The sequence below is a fragment of the Mesoplodon bidens genome (assembly GCF_964165515.1).
Source record: "Mesoplodon bidens genome assembly, chromosome: 4".
In the NCBI taxonomy this organism is placed as follows: Eukaryota; Metazoa; Chordata; class Mammalia; order Artiodactyla; family Ziphiidae; genus Mesoplodon; species Mesoplodon bidens.
Window position 1 is genome coordinate 30,469,638 of NC_138160.1, and position 15,855 is coordinate 30,485,492.

Here is a 15,855-nt window from a genome sequence, read left to right on the forward strand (position 1 = left end):
GTTTTCAACTTCATTGATTTCTGCTCTAGTTTTGTTTTTGTTTTTGTTTTTGAGTATAATTGCTTTACAATGTTGTGTTAGTTTCTGCTGTACAGTGAAGTGAATCAGCTATATGTATACATATATCCCCTCCCTCTTGGACCTCCCTCCCCACCCCCCATCCCACCCATCTAGGTCATCACGGAGCACCGAACTGAGCTCCCTGTGCTATACAGCAGGTTCCCACTAGCTATCTGTTTTACACATGGTAGTGTAATTATGTCAAACCTAATCTCCCAGTTCATCCCACCCCCCCCTCCCCACTACCCGTGTCCACACATCTATTCCCTACATCTGCCTTTCTATTCCTGCCCTGCAAATAGGTTCATTTGTACTATTTTTCTAGATTCCACGTATATGCATTAATATGATATTTGTTTTATAACAATAATTTATTTTAATTATAAACACAACAGAAAGTAATGTGGAACCTACAGTATTGAATTATTTACCTTAAAACATTTCTTTTGTGATACCTGTTAATACATTTGTAAGGAACAAAAAATGCCTTAGTCTACTAAAAAGAGTTTAATCTCAAAGGTGGTATGAAGTAAAACACATAATCAGCAAAATTCTTAGTAACTTGTAGAAATGTACTTTATTTCATGCAAAGCTACATAATTTCCTATATTTTAACAGCTAATCAAATAAACATTTCAAAAAATTCATTACATCGCAATAAGTTAAAATACTACAAAGCAATTCCAAGTCCATGAGTTTGTCAAAACCAAACTAAGAGAACATTGTGCATAGATAAGGCCAAAGATGCTAACTTACTTATAGGTAGCACTTTGCAGGTTTGTTCAAATACATATTTAGTGAGAATCTGCAGAGAAAAATAGTTACATCTACAACCCATTAGTCAGAAAGGAAAACATGTGCCATTACATAGCAGGTAGTAGTAGCTGATTAAAGATAAATTGGCATCATGCACCAAGAGTGAACATAATGAACATTTTGAAAATTATGATCAGATGCACTTTTGAAAGACTTATCTTCTATTTCACCTAATCCACTGAATTAGATAAATAACAAGTACTTTATTAATGCAACACAGAAATTAGGCATTTGGTATACTTTGCTTGGGTACTGGTATATATAAAAAGATACTGAAGAGATGTAGGAGTATTTCAAACTCATACTGGACTACTGAACTTTAGAGTATTGCCCTAAGGAAATAGGTTCTGGTCAGAACTTATTTGAGAAAGATTTTTAAACTACTTAAAAGCAATACTACAATTAGTTACTTACAAAAACATTTTATAAAAATTAAATACCAGAAGGTAACAACATCAATATTAGAGCTCTTTTTTCAATGCTATAATTTATAAACATATATATTAGATTACAGTAATTTAAAAGACAGGTCCACATGTTCTCTATCTTCTAAATGAGAAAAATCCTTCAAGTTGTGTTCAAAATATGGACAAAAACAAATCCATTGGATTGCTTTGGAAAAAAAAAAAAAGTCTCTCCCCTACAATTTGGTGTACTAAGTAGGGAAGATGCTAGCCAGCATTCTTTTGAGAAATACAGCTCTAAGTGATTAGGTTGATAAGATTTATGTCAATAATATCAACTCAAAATGGTGTTGTACAGTCAGATGAACAAATTATGACTTTATTCTCCATATGTCTGTCACAGTAAACCATTCTTTCTACTCTTTTGCACTAAGTACAGTAAAAATCTCCTTTTGCAAAATGATGTGAGATCAGGATAATCACAAAAGAAAAGATTTTCACAGGAAAAAAGGTTAATTCTCACCAGGAAGTGTGTTAAAAACAAAAGTATTTTAGGATATCTATGAGAAGAGGAACATGCCAATATTCTTGCTTTATTAACAAATTTAAAATTGTGATCAATCTCAATGGACAAATCTTTTGAAAGTGAAAATAAAATGTTAGGAAAACCAGGCTGAACATGAAAGGAATTAGGGGTGAGGGTATGTTCCCATTGCAATGGGACTGGGGATGGGGCAGGGCTAGTGGCTGCTCTGATCGTGGAGATGGCTCACAGGACCTGGTCTCCAGGAGTTAGTACAGGGGATAACACTGCCTAGTCTTCCAGGTCTCTGAGCAGGAAAAAAGTCACTGAGTTGGAAAGAAGTACCCCACACAAAGGGAATTCACAATTCAGAAGGCTTCCTGTAACCCTCTCATATTGTTTCAACCTCTCTTTAATGAAAACTTTGACAATGATGTATATTATTTATGAACTCCTTTTCATAAAAAGAGGCCTCAAGGTTCTTAATGTTTTGGGTCTGTTTGCTTGTTTTGTTTTTAACAATTACTGGTTTTGGAAGTCTAATTTTATGCTAAAACATTTACACTGAGAATAATTCATTTTACTGAAGTGTCCTACTTAGTGGCGAAAAAGACAACACACTGAGCTAGCATCCAGCACATTTACATTCAGATGTTGCTTAGTTGTCTAGCAAAATCTGTTTCACTACTTTAAGTGCAATACTGCTATTCAAGTAGTGGGATCTGTAGTAAGAACCTTCTGAGTGTACTGATCATCAAAAACAACTGTACACAAAGAACAAACGGAAAAAAAATCTGTCAGCACATTAGAAGTCATACTATACAGAGAGGCTTCAGAGAGGAAGGAAGGTATAGAAGGAATGAAGGGGAGAAGGAAGAAAAGAAAGGAAAGATAAAACTCTAAATTCATTTACTTCTCAACATTTAGAATTTAATACAATACAATCCATTGTATTTTGGAGATTCAAGTATGTTAAGATTTTTCAGGGACATGTTTTGCCTCTTAGTGCAAATATATTCATCCCTGTGATTTTTCAGGCATTGCCCACACAAATCACAAGTATAAAACTCACATTACTGAACAGTGTGAATTATAATTATGGAGAGCTTATTTTTCCTTTAAAATAGTAATCAACAAAAAAATCAAGAACATTCTCTAAATCTACTAAAAGTATAAAAAAATGAGGTTTGCTATTGTACATCAATGAATCCCTTCATTGATATTCTAAAATGTACTTAAAAAATACTCACACTTACTTTCCTATCCACATTTAATTTCATTTGGGCACACAACCAGCATAAATTTAAGAACTGATAATCTAATCAAATAGTAGTATCCAAAAACAAATCAATTGGCAGCATTTTTTTAAAGAAAGTTTCGATTGTCGAACTCTCTGATCTATTCTTTATAAATGAAAAACCCTTGAATGTTCTGATTTAGCCCTTACCACTCTTGTGAAATGAGGGCCTCTTGTATGATGAAATTATTCCAAAGCCCCTGTGTTCATTTGGTAAGAGAACAAATTCTAATAATTAGGCTTATTTTAATAATGATTTTACAAAAGTGCTCTATTGATAATAAGAAATTACTGATGTAGTAACAAAAGTTAATTAGCAACTTACAGATTCATGAAATTAATAGATTATTGTTATTTTCTGCAATGGTTATTTTGAACTACTGGCTTAGAATATCCTTACCTAACATTATTTAGAAAAATAATTTAGAAAATTTAACCAGATATCTATTATTATGTAAGAAACACCTCAAAAGGTAATTACCAGAAGTAATTCTTCAAGAAATGTACTTTGCATGTAGTGTATGAATCTAGTAGTAACGTTTTGCAAGTTTTTTGCAGTTTTTTACAAGGTGGCTTAATGAACATTAACTCACTTCCCCAGCAATGAACTTCCCCAGCAATGAATGATTTAACCCCAGGGGTTAAATCATTACCTTCTAAACACAAATTTACCTAGCTAGGTAACCTTCCTATATGATCATATATGAAATCCTGTAAGATAAATTCTGCTTAAAAAGTTGAATACTCTGGATCACTTAAAAAACAAAAAAAATATTCTGGAAATAACTCAAAAGTTATTATAATCATAAAAAATGTAACAATAAAATAAAGTAGTACATTCCTTTACTTACTTCTATCAATATATCTTAGGGTATTATAAGTTATAAAAGTAACTGGATCATTTCTTCTCTTCTTCTGCTTCTATTTCTACAATAGCATCTGAGTTTCATGATAAAACCTGATGAGAAACAACATTATACTTAAGGAAAATATTCCAAAGTAAACCCAAAGACTGAATAATAAAACAATATTATTTTCAAAGGATTTTGATTAATTGTTCCCAAAAGAGCTTTTGCTCTGGGAACTTGTAAGCTTCTCTGTAATAATAAGAAACTGGACCCCTTCCTGGAGTGATCCTTTTCCCATCCACTATTTTCAAATAACAAAACCAGCACAGCTAACAACTTATTTTGTCTTTTTAAACGCCACCATATAAACATCAACTCAATACCCTCACAATAGCTTTGTGAGGTAGATCAGTAGGTAAATAGCAAGAGTCCTCTTCATCTTGAAAATGAAGAAATTGAGGCGCTGAATGGTTACATGATTTGCCCAAGGTTTCAATGGTAAATCATGAAATTTCAAACAGTGTTAAATTATCTCTGCTCCTGGCCTACTGCTCTATAACCATGCTTCACAATAAAAGGCTGTGTGTGTGTGTGTTCTTAAATAAGCAGTCTATATAATCTTCCATTGAGAGTAAAATCTATCCATTGATAATTATTTTAAAAGGGATCTAATCTCAAAGTTCATAAAAATTTAAGAAAATCAGATAATTAGGATGATACACTATTCCTCTCAGTATCTGCATAAAACTGTGGCTTTTAAAAAAATTAAATGGTAACATTACAAAAAGAGGAAAATAAAACATTTAAAATTATGATTCAGGGAAAAACTACCCTCAAGAAATATATAATCAAATTCGACTATATAATTCATCTTCAAACTGGGCCACTACTAAAAGTTACATGGGGGCTTCCCTGGTGGCGCAGTGGTTGAGGGTCCGCCTGCCGATGCAGGGGACACGGGTTCGTGCCCCGGTCCGGGAGGATCCCACATGCCGCGGAGTGACTGGGCCCATGAAACATGGCCGCTGGGCCTGTGCTTCCGGAGCCTGTGCTCCGCAACGGGAGAGGCCACAACAGTGAGAGGCCCGCGTACCGCAAAAAAAAAAAAAAAAAAAAAAAAAGTTACACGGGATAATAGGTGTTAAACTAAGACAGCCACAGGCAAGCTCAAGTACAGTCACCACTGGGTGAATCCAAGGTATGGATTCTCAGAGTTGCAAATATTTCAGGGACATAACTCTCTGCAAACACGTTGTGCTCGACTACAGTCACTGTGCAATAAAACACTGATGATTTAAAATATAATACCTAACTTTGGCTTAAACACAAAGTTTAAAAAATTCAATTTTAAATAATAACATGTTTAACCAACAAGTTACTACACATCTCCATTCTAAACTAGTTTTCTGTTTTCTATAAACCATAATTTAACTGTTAGTAATAACAGTAAATGGATTGACTTTTTACCTTTGAATAACCAGATCTTGTTTTTCAAAAGGAATAAACAGGCACCTTTCAAAAGCAGAGAATTTTGTGGGACTCTTTGGTTATTAAAAAACCCCACTATTTACCATTAATAATTACGATTCTCCTTGAATGGAATAATCAACTCAAATCAATATGCTAAATGACAAAGGTGAACACCTCTCTTTGAAATGAAAATGTTTTACAAAGCCATACCAAAAGCATAAGACAATTTCCAGTTATCACCAAAGACTGAAAGAATATATCACCTGATTATAGTACACATGCTGAAGATACAAACACTATCAGTTGTAGGATAATCTTAATTATACATGCAAAAACCTAACTAATTTGCATACAGCATTGAAAAAGAGCTTTCTACATTCAGTTATGTCTGGTAAGTAAGCCGTGTTTTAAGACATGGGTTTTGTAAATATGGTTGTTATTGAGGTGCCCATCTCTTTGAGAAATAAAGGATCAACATACTCTTTAGAAACAGCAAAAATGTAAATCACAATAATAAAAGTGTATAGTGTTCAGTTATAACTTATGGCTTCCTTGGACCTTTGAAACAACTTTCCTGAAAAAAATTTATCTGAAACAAACTGAACTACATGTTTTCAACATATACTGATTTTAATCATGAATTAAATCCTTCCACTGTAACTGTACTTCTAAGGCAGACACTTCAGGAATGGTATGTAACAAACCTTATTAGAAAAGATGATACTCTATTCAATGAACAATAAACTATTATGACTAAGATCCCATTAATTTTTAGTGCCTTTTTTATCCTGACACTTTTCACTGAGAGTTCAGTGTAAATTCTAGGGCATACAGATGTTCATAAAGACTAAACTTGTGTGTTGATCTTGGTTAGTTATTCCATATATTCTTACAGATTTTAAACATCATCAAATATTCTGCTGCGAGACATTGAGAGGTATCGTCCACCAGGCTGATACCTGAAAGGTGGATAAAGAAATGATCTGAGGCATCAAAAATAAAGAAGGAGAGAAAAACAAGGACACATTAAAAGGAAGTGGCTACATAATTTGTAAGAACTGTAAAATCTATTCAGTAGCTGAAATCAGGAACTTATCCAAGAACGTTATCCCAAAGGGATTTACCTAATTATAAATCAACCAATGACTGTTTTAGAGCCTATGACATATGACACATATGGCAGGGTGAGAGATGTAAAAAGAAAGGAGTGGGGAGATATAAAATACAGCATGGAACTTAACAGATTTAATAATTACTCTAGATTGTTGAATATAAATAGAATATTCTTTTTGCTATTTATAGGCAATACTATAGCAAAATATCTTCATGCATATAATGTTTTGCTTTTGCTTAATTATTTCTACATAGTATAGTAGCTAAAAGCACAGACTCTGTAGCCAGTCCTGGGGTTTAAATGCCTGATTTTGTCATTTACAAGCCATGTGATCCTGGGTAAGTTACTGAGCCTCTCTGGATGGAAATTCAATTGGACTTAAACCATAAAATACAACTACTGTTGTTAAAGTGCTTAGAATAGTGTGCCATCCAGTTACACCTACGTAAACTATTGCAAAATATGATACATTTCATAAATGGGATTGTCAGAAATAGGCATATAAATATTGTTAAGATTCTACCAAATGATTTCAATTCTTTTTTGTTATTTATCATACTACTAGTAGTAGTTTGTGAACATACTAATTTCAATCACCACCACTAGATGCTATAATTTTTTAAATACAAAAGCATTAGAAGGTGTTAAAAGGTTTCAAAGGTTGCTTAATATGCTTTTTATTAGTAGTAAAGATGAATACTTTCCTTATGCTTATCTCGTCAAGTCAGAATGTTATTAAAATTTCAGAGGAATGCTGGAGCCAAAATGATAAGCTGGAACTTACCTTCCTGATTCAGATTCAAGAGGATCATCAGTGAACGTTTCTGCATTAAAATCCAAAGGTTCTGCATCTTGGAGGAGTTCTATTCGGTCCCTTTCAGTCCTATTATTAGCCCTGGTATATTTGGATGCTGCTGCAAAAGAAGAAAAAAATGTCCACTTTCTATTGTCTTTATGGGTCACAGTCTATGGACTCACAGAAAGAAAAGTCAAGATTATAAAGGATCTGAATTTTGATTGTAAAGACAATATTAAGAAAAGATAACTACATAGTTATCTTAAAATTAGATTAAAATGATTAATAGTATGATAGAAAATAACAAGGAAAAGTTCTCCCTTGTATGTAGTCTAAGCTCAGAAGCAGCTATAGTGCAAAGACTCAATATGAATCAGAATTAGTATTTAACTATGGTATCATAACAGTGAAATTGTTCATAATCAAATTAAGTTTCAGCTGGTTGCACACTGAATGCAGGGGGTGCTACATCTCACTTCTCGGCTAGGATTGTTTTTTTTTTTTTTCTTTTGCGGTACGCGGGCCTCTCACCGCCGTGGCCTCTCCCGTTGCAGAGCACAGGCTCCGGACGCGCAGGATCAGCGGCCATGGCTCACGGGCCCAGCTGCTCTGCGGCATGTGGGATCCTCCCGGACCGGGGCACGAACCTGTGTTCCCTGCATCAGCAGGCGGACTCCCAACCACTGCGCCACCAGGGAAGCCCTCGGCTAGGATTTTAAGGTGTAATCAACTCAAACTCTTCAAAAAAGGCCTGAGTCTTTTTCCCATGAAGCAAGAGTTTAGGGCAGTAACGTCCAACAGAAATAAATTCCAAGCCCCGTATTTACTTTTTACTAGTAGATACATTAAAAAAGTAAAAAGAAATAGGTGAAATTAATCTTAATATATTTAATTTAACTCAGTATATACAAAATATTATTTCAATATGGGGCACCAGCTACACTGCAAATGCTCAACAGCCATATGTGGCTAATGGTTACCATCCTGGTCAGCACAGATCTAGAGAACTAATTCCTTCTCTATGTGAATGGGGTTTTCTTCATAAACAACCTAAATTTTCACAATGCTATTTTGAGCAGCTCAACAGCTTCAAAAAAACTATATCTTTTTGAAAATTTAAGGCAAGCCAATTCTCTCATATTTTTGTCATCTTGGACTCTGCCCTTTACCGTTTCTCTCATTCATTCAGCAAATATTGGTTGCCTACCACATGCCAGTTTCTAACTCATCATCCTAAGGCTTTGTGTTTCCTCTTTTCTTAACCATTCTCCATATTCCCAGATCTCTGCACTCTGTTAACTCCAAATCCATGATAAACTTCCAAATCTCTTTGTAGAATCCTACCTCTATTTTCTAGCTTTAACTGAAACTTTAGTTTTCTCCTGTTTCTTCTACACTAAATCTCATCCAAACACATCCTTTCTTCTTTATCTCCAGGGTCATCACAAGGGTGCTTATTTCATGCCCTCATCATTTTTTGACTGCATTACTAAAACAGGCACTAAACTGGTTTCTGTCTCACTTCCCTGGAAATCATGCTTTATACAGATATCAAATTCATCTTCCTAAACCAAAAATCTGTGCATGCTTCTTTCCATATTGAAATCTTACCTTTGGGATAAAAGCTGAACTTCTAAGCATGATAATACCTGTTTCCCAACTATCTCTGCAGCCTCGCCTCTCATCAGGCTTCTCATACTTTAGGCTCTAGTCATAGAGAAAAACCTACATTTCCCCAAAGGTTCTCTCATGTCACTCATTCCTCCTTCTGCCTAAAACCCCTTCACCTGGCTAAGTACTACTTATTCCTAAATAGTACTTCTTTATAACAGAAATCTGTTCCCAATAAAGAATTCTTTTTCCACCCTCTGAGCTGTGTTCCCTCAGCATCAGGCATGCCCCCTTACACTCTCTCAGCATCCCTGCATCTCCCCCAAAGACAAACAACCTCTGCCTTCTACTCAGTGCTGGATCCTGGGAATTCACATTCCCAGAAGCAGATGGCAGGGTCAAGGATGTGGGGAGGCTTCCTAATCCAACCCACTGACCCATGTCTTCTGCCTGATATCAGTCCCTTACTAAATTATAGGCAAACCAAGGATGGAAGTTATCTTCTTTGTATTCCTGCATTCCTGGGAAAGTACCTGATATATATGGGTCAATCAGTAATTTATTATAAAAATGACTGAACAGCCTGAAAAACATCTAGGTAAATAGGAATCAGTACCTGCTTACAATGTGCCTGGGATAAGTACTATTATTTAGGTAGTGTAATTACAACTATTCACTTGATGTCCCAGATGTCTCCTTCTCCTACCAGAATGCATATTTGAGTTTCTCCTTCCTCTCATACACTGAGGGATGAAAAAAGTAAAGTCACTGCAGAACCACATTTATAATTCTATAAAGGCATTTCTGGATGGGTAACTAATCCTCAGACTCTATGCAAGCAAGCATAAGAAAAAAATTTCTTAGAAAACTAGACAATAAAGTACTTACATCGGTTGGTACTAATATCTGAGAAGTTTGATTCTTTTGGGTCAATATGAACATTTCTGTTTCTAGTGGGATCTTCTCTACTGTGTCCATAACGTTCTTTCCATTCCTAGGAAGGAAACACAAATGATTATATAACACAAGAACACACAGTCAGAAAATAATTCATCAGTGATAACAGATTTAGATTACATATGTAGGGTAATATAATCTAATTCTTTTTCATCAGGAATTCATCGGATAATCAGTATAATTAGCACAGTGCCTTTAGAAATCATAGATAAATACTTTTCTTATCTGTAAATGCTTTTAATAGTTGCCAAACTTAACTTAAATGAAGATATTTATAGACATTTTTGCTAGCTATGGTTATTTTAAGTTATTGAATTTTATCTAAAATGTCAAAATAATTTTACAATAAGGTTACCTTGACCATGTAAGAGTTACGATAACTCATAGTAATTAATGAGATGTTAATAAAATTTTCTCTCACTCAAATAAACTACAAATCGTAGAGACTGAACAAAGTCATTTCTGATAGCAAAATTAGAGTTGTATACAAACATCATTAGGTAATGACTCACGTGGCATTGTGTTTTAACTGCACTAAAACCTTATTAACTGGGATTCTACTCATTAAATTCTTAGAATTGAAAGGAACTTTAGAGGTCCTAATTAAGCCTCCCATGCAGTGCAGGGTTTCATTTTAAAATAACCATATGCCAGATACCATTTGGCTCTCTTACTAAATGACATGGAAATTTCTATGTGTGATGATCCCACTGCCATTTTGGTAAACTGTGGAAGTTTTCACAAAGAGGTGAACCCTATTTCCAGTCACTTCTGCTCTTTTGTTCTAGTTATGCCTCCTGAAATTCAAGCCCAAGTCTCCCTTACATAACATACACTAAAATACACGGAGACAACTATCACGCCTCCTGAGTCTTCACGTCTCCGGTAATGGACACACTCAGGTATTGAAAATTTGTGGTAACTGTGACTAGATTTTTCTCATTTTTTGCCTTTTCAATTCTCTAGGAGGTTAGTTTGCCTCAGGAAACGAAGGACTAAGGAAAAATTAAAGAGGAATAAAATTAATGTCATATTACAAAAAAAGCATAATTTTCAAGCAATCAAAATCACTTTAATAGCAAAATTGCATGAATTTATTCACTTATCCAATAAATACTTACGGAGCACCTACTCTAGGCAAGAAACTGCTAGATGTTGGACATGAAGTAATTTATTACTAATGACTTTTTAGAACAGGTCTGACAGGATACCTACATGTACATCTGAAACTATTAAAACTGCTTTTCTGGAAAAGTATCTCCTATGTCTTTTTCCCACTGTTTTTAGCCAATTATTCTAAATCAATAAGATTCTTACGATATTTTACATTAATCTTTAGGTTACAGAAATGTAGTAAGTACGGTACTTACTCTGCGTCGATTTTCACCTTCTTCTTGCCGTTGCCTTTTTCTCTTCTCTAGAGACAGAAAAGTGGTCTCAAATTTGGTATAACATGGTTTAATTAGATGTAGAGTAACTGAAGTAAAGGTATCAGGCTATGACCAATTTCCTTTAAATTACTACAAAGCCAAAGGTAATAGGTTATTGTTGGAAAGAACCGGAGAGGTCACCTAACTCCACAGAGAATACTTTCTCTACTTTTGTTGGAGATGGCCCTTTAGGCTCTGACTAAATAGCTTGAGTGAGGAAGAACTTCTTCCCCATGGTGACTTGAAATTTGTTTCTCTGCAACTTCTCTTTTTCTTTATGTCTTGTCTTCTAAATTAAGTTCATACTTCTTTCTGCATAAGAGTCTTTTCCATTACTCTTTTCTGGCTATATACTCAGTGGTTATTTTCCAGAAGATATGCCCTCCAGACTCATTCTGGCTGTCCTAGCTTCCTTCTGACTTGTCAGTCTTACTCTTGAAAATCTTACCCAGGACTGGATATGATACTCCAGATGAAGTCTAATTAATGCAAAAAGCAGCAGAACTATAACATTAACTAGATACCACCTTCCTATGAGAGCATGTGAAGGCTACGCTGGCTTATTTTAGAGCCACAATACATTTTGGATTACATTTAAATAAGATCACACAAAACCCCCAGACCCAAGTAGGGAGAATGCGTAAGAACCAATGTCCCAAAACTCAAGTTTTGTTTTTCTTTTCCCCCCTATTCGACCATCACTTGAACATCAGGAAATTTGATACACTCAGTTTTGAGATTAGATTCTAACAGAGTGCCATGTATTCTAACAGGTTGTTAATGATTACCACATTCTAAAAACCAGCCTTGGTCTGAATGATTTCCTATGCAGCATTAAACTAATGATGATTCTTTACCTTTTTTTTTATGATGATTCCTTAAATTAATGAGTTTTCTAACTGTATTTAACTTGGCAAATCTATTTCAAAGCAAACAGGAAAATGACTCCAACACCAAACAAGGGCGTTATTTAGTTGCAGGCATATTAATTATTAAATCCTCTGAAGAATTTCTTAAAGACAGATGAAACAATCATTTATGTTTTCGAATTATTTTTGCTATGAAAGCTTTCTGTAGAATTTTAGCTAAAACATATTAATTTGTAATTTCTTAAGATAGATTAAAAATTTCAGGGCTTCCCTGGTGGCGCAGTGGTTGAGAGTCCGCCTGCCGATGCAGGGGACACGGGTTCGTGCCCCGGTCCGGGAAGATCCCACATGCCTCGGAGCGGCTGGGCCCGTGAGCCATGGCCGCTGAGCCTGTGCGTCCGGAGCCTGTGCTCCGCAATGGGAGAGGCCCGTGTACCGCAAAAAAAAAAAAAAAAAAAAAAAAAAAAAATTTCAAATCATACAAACATTAATTTTGTATTCTCAGTCTTAGCACTTTCCCTTCATTTATTTTAAAAGACAAATCTTACCTCGTCTGATTAATTCTTTTCCTTCATCAACTAAGTCTGATGTCATATCATTATCTCCCATGAACTGCTGGAAACCAAGTAGATTCAAACAACGAGTTCCCAAGCTAATAAAAGTCGATTTTCAAAAAGATAAGCATTATTTCACACTGTAAATGTTTAGATAAATTAATTGTTCTTTAGTATTTGCACCCCACAGAAGCCTGTGGTTTATTACTAGTTATCATGTCAAGTTACCTAGAGCTACATTTGTCTTTTTTAAGAAGTAATTATTTCCCTTTCTAAGAAGCTTATATGCCCAGTACTCCACTGACTAGGGTATGCACCAAAGCCATATTTCTTACAGACACAAATTAAGTTAGGCCATTAGCATACCTTCAGAAGATTATTATAGCAGGATGCTAAACAATGGCTATAATACAAAAGCAATTTATTCTTTTCTTATATTCAAACAGCAATTTTAATACTGAAAATACACATACACAACCAGTATTTACAAGTGTAGAATATTCTGGCTTAGAAAGTCTTAGTTATGCAAATTGATTTTCATGTTTTATTTTTTTTATCCTGAGAACTAGTCAATTCTATTTAAATAGGTGTTACTATAAACTCAGAATTCATTACTATAGCTTATCTGGGGGTTATCATTTTATATCTTATTTACTATTTACTTTAAACCTCACTGTTGTACAAGACAGAAATACCCTGAAAATATGGCATGCAAGGAAGGAAGGATTAATATTTGTTAAACTATTATGCATCAGACAATTAAAGATACTCTTATTTAATTCTTATTATAATTCTAAGAGATAAATAACACTTTACAGATAAGGAAACAGAGGTACAAGGGGTTAAAAACCTTGCTAAAGATCAATTAATAAATTTTAGACCTGAGGATTTAAATCCAAGACAAAACAAAAACCAAGCTCTTTTTATTACCTTAGTTCTCAAACTTTTTCATTGATGTACATTTTTTTTTCTTTTGAGGTAGAGAAGAATAGCTTTATTGCTTTGCCAGGCAAAGGGGGCCACAGCAGGCTAATGCCCTCAACACCATACATGGAGCAAGGGGGAGAGAGGAAGAAGGAGAAAGGGAGAAGTATGTGTGTGTGTATATTAGGAGGAAGAGAAAACAGCAGAGCAATTTAAAAAAAGTGAAGATCTCCCATTTTACATTAGTGATGTGTAAAAATCTGGCTAATTCATAAATTATCTGCCTGTTTTAATATATAAGGAATGCTCTGTATGACTTAATGGTAAGTAAAACTGGGGTTTCAGGTAGATGGTCATGCTAATTCCGTGACTTTAAATATTCCCTTACCATCTTCATATTCTTGTGGGAATACTATACTCCAGGATGAGATCATTGTCTCTGGGAAGGTCTTAGCTTTGTCTAAAGTGTCAGGAAACAGCTTTACATTCTCTAGGCAGTTAAGTCTGAATATTAGCTCTGGGTATGGCTGTGTGTTAGTAATATGGGAATTAGACTAATTATGGCAGCATTTCAAAAGAAAACTGGCCTATGAAGTCAAGTTACCATTGAAATGTCAGCAAGGCATTGCTTCATATACTCCTATAATAGAGTATTTTTATAATTTGAAAATTGAGGAATATGACCATTTTTTCTCTTAAAGACAAATGGGCACTCAAAATTTATCTTAATTAACTCTAAAACAACACTTTTAAGGAATTATTTTTAAGTTCAACAATTTTCCTTTTAGACATAATTCCTTACATTTGTTTAAGATTTTTATAGTTGACAAGGCACTATCCCACCCATCTATTCCTCAATCAGTATAACAATCTAATAAGATGAGATGCTAATCTTACCAACATAACTACTAACATGAGAAGATATGATTTATACATCACAAGCTCTTAATGTTCCATTTGTAGTTTATAAACTGTTCAAATGAATAAGCATATAATAAAAATTTAATTTTGGATATCCAAAGGATGATTGGTCTCTTCCTTTAATACATCATTTTCATAGTATAACCCTCTGTCTTTTCTACCTTATGGAAAAAAATTGAAAATATTAGATTTTTTTTATCAGTTCAAATTAACTGTTTTATTCTAAATTATAATCCTTTAGCTCCTTTACTTATGAGAAGGTAAAATATATATGTTTTACAAAATTCAATAGAGAATTTATTTCAAACAAAACTTGTCTGTTTACTCAATATCCTAGTATTAGAATATCAGTACAATAATGTACATTATTTACAATAACTATATAATGGTACTGAAAGATTTAAATGAAAAGTGGTTGGATGAAACTTATTATCAATAACATTTTTTTTTTTAAGTGGCATTTTTGGTGTGTCATGGAGCACTTAAGCACTGAAGAGGGTAGGCAGAGTACAGGATATGGGCACCTAACATGTGGAAGTAGGGAAGACAGGGGCTAGAAGCCAAGCACACCTGTCTTTTAACTCCTTTTGAGTCTGATCTCTGCCAAGGTTCTACCACTTTTTCTGATCCTATAAAAAGAACAGCCCACGTACTTTCCTGCCTTACATGTACTGTCTGCTTCAACTGTCCCTCACCTGACCCTTTTTTCTGGCTATGATCTGAAACATCTAGAAACCCAAAAATAATTGTGGGGAAAGCCCTAAGACTAATATATGTTACTGGATAGAAGCTGGGTATGGGGGTGCTTTATAAGCTACACTGGCTGCCAGTATCACAGGCCAGGACTCAAAGTTAACATTCTGTAATTAATCCTATCACTCTGTAGACTATGTGTAACAGAATAACTCTCTCTCTTTTCTTGAAAATATCTTTGGAGGGAGAACGTGACCCAGTCACTCAAGCGACCCCTTTAAACTATGCCTAGCACCCACAAAGCCACAATAAAACAAACAACCAGAACCCAATCAGTGAATATTTAAAAGAGCTTTAAGGAGAAAAGTTATCCAGATCAGACTAAGCGTATGTGGAAAATAAGCAATGTTAAGTTTCTTACCTAAAATAAGTAGCAATGCAGAGAATTACCACCAACATAGGATAATATATATAGAACCCATCTGCAATAAAGGATAAAACTTTCATGGAACCCATAATCTGAGGAGCAAGAAAAAATTAAATCAGTACAGTTCTATATCTTTCATTC

General features: G+C 34.5%; 1 protein-coding gene across 10 annotated transcripts in view; it reads right to left on the bottom strand.

Annotated features, from left to right (window-relative positions):
• Positions 1-611: 611 nt before the first annotated feature.
• LMBRD2 (LMBR1 domain containing 2) overlaps positions 612-15,855 on the bottom strand; it is a 46,783-nt gene continuing 31,539 nt past the window's right edge. For 7 of the 10 annotated variants that reach the window (XM_081231517.1, XM_081231516.1, XM_081231520.1 and 4 more), the window contains 6 exons: positions 15,709-15,806; positions 12,744-12,847; positions 11,267-11,313; positions 9,828-9,933; positions 7,317-7,446; positions 612-6,377 (listed from right to left, as the gene is read on the bottom strand). In XM_081231517.1, the coding sequence (XP_081087643.1) occupies positions 6,317-6,377; positions 7,317-7,446; positions 9,828-9,933; positions 11,267-11,313; positions 12,744-12,847; positions 15,709-15,806 (546 nt within the window). In that variant the 3' untranslated portion in view covers positions 612-6,316. The remainder of the gene's footprint in view (positions 6,378-7,316; positions 7,447-9,827; positions 9,934-11,266; positions 11,314-12,743; positions 12,848-15,708; positions 15,807-15,855) is intronic. The other 3 variants (XM_081231515.1, XM_081231521.1, XM_081231522.1) reach the window with 2 other exon arrangements.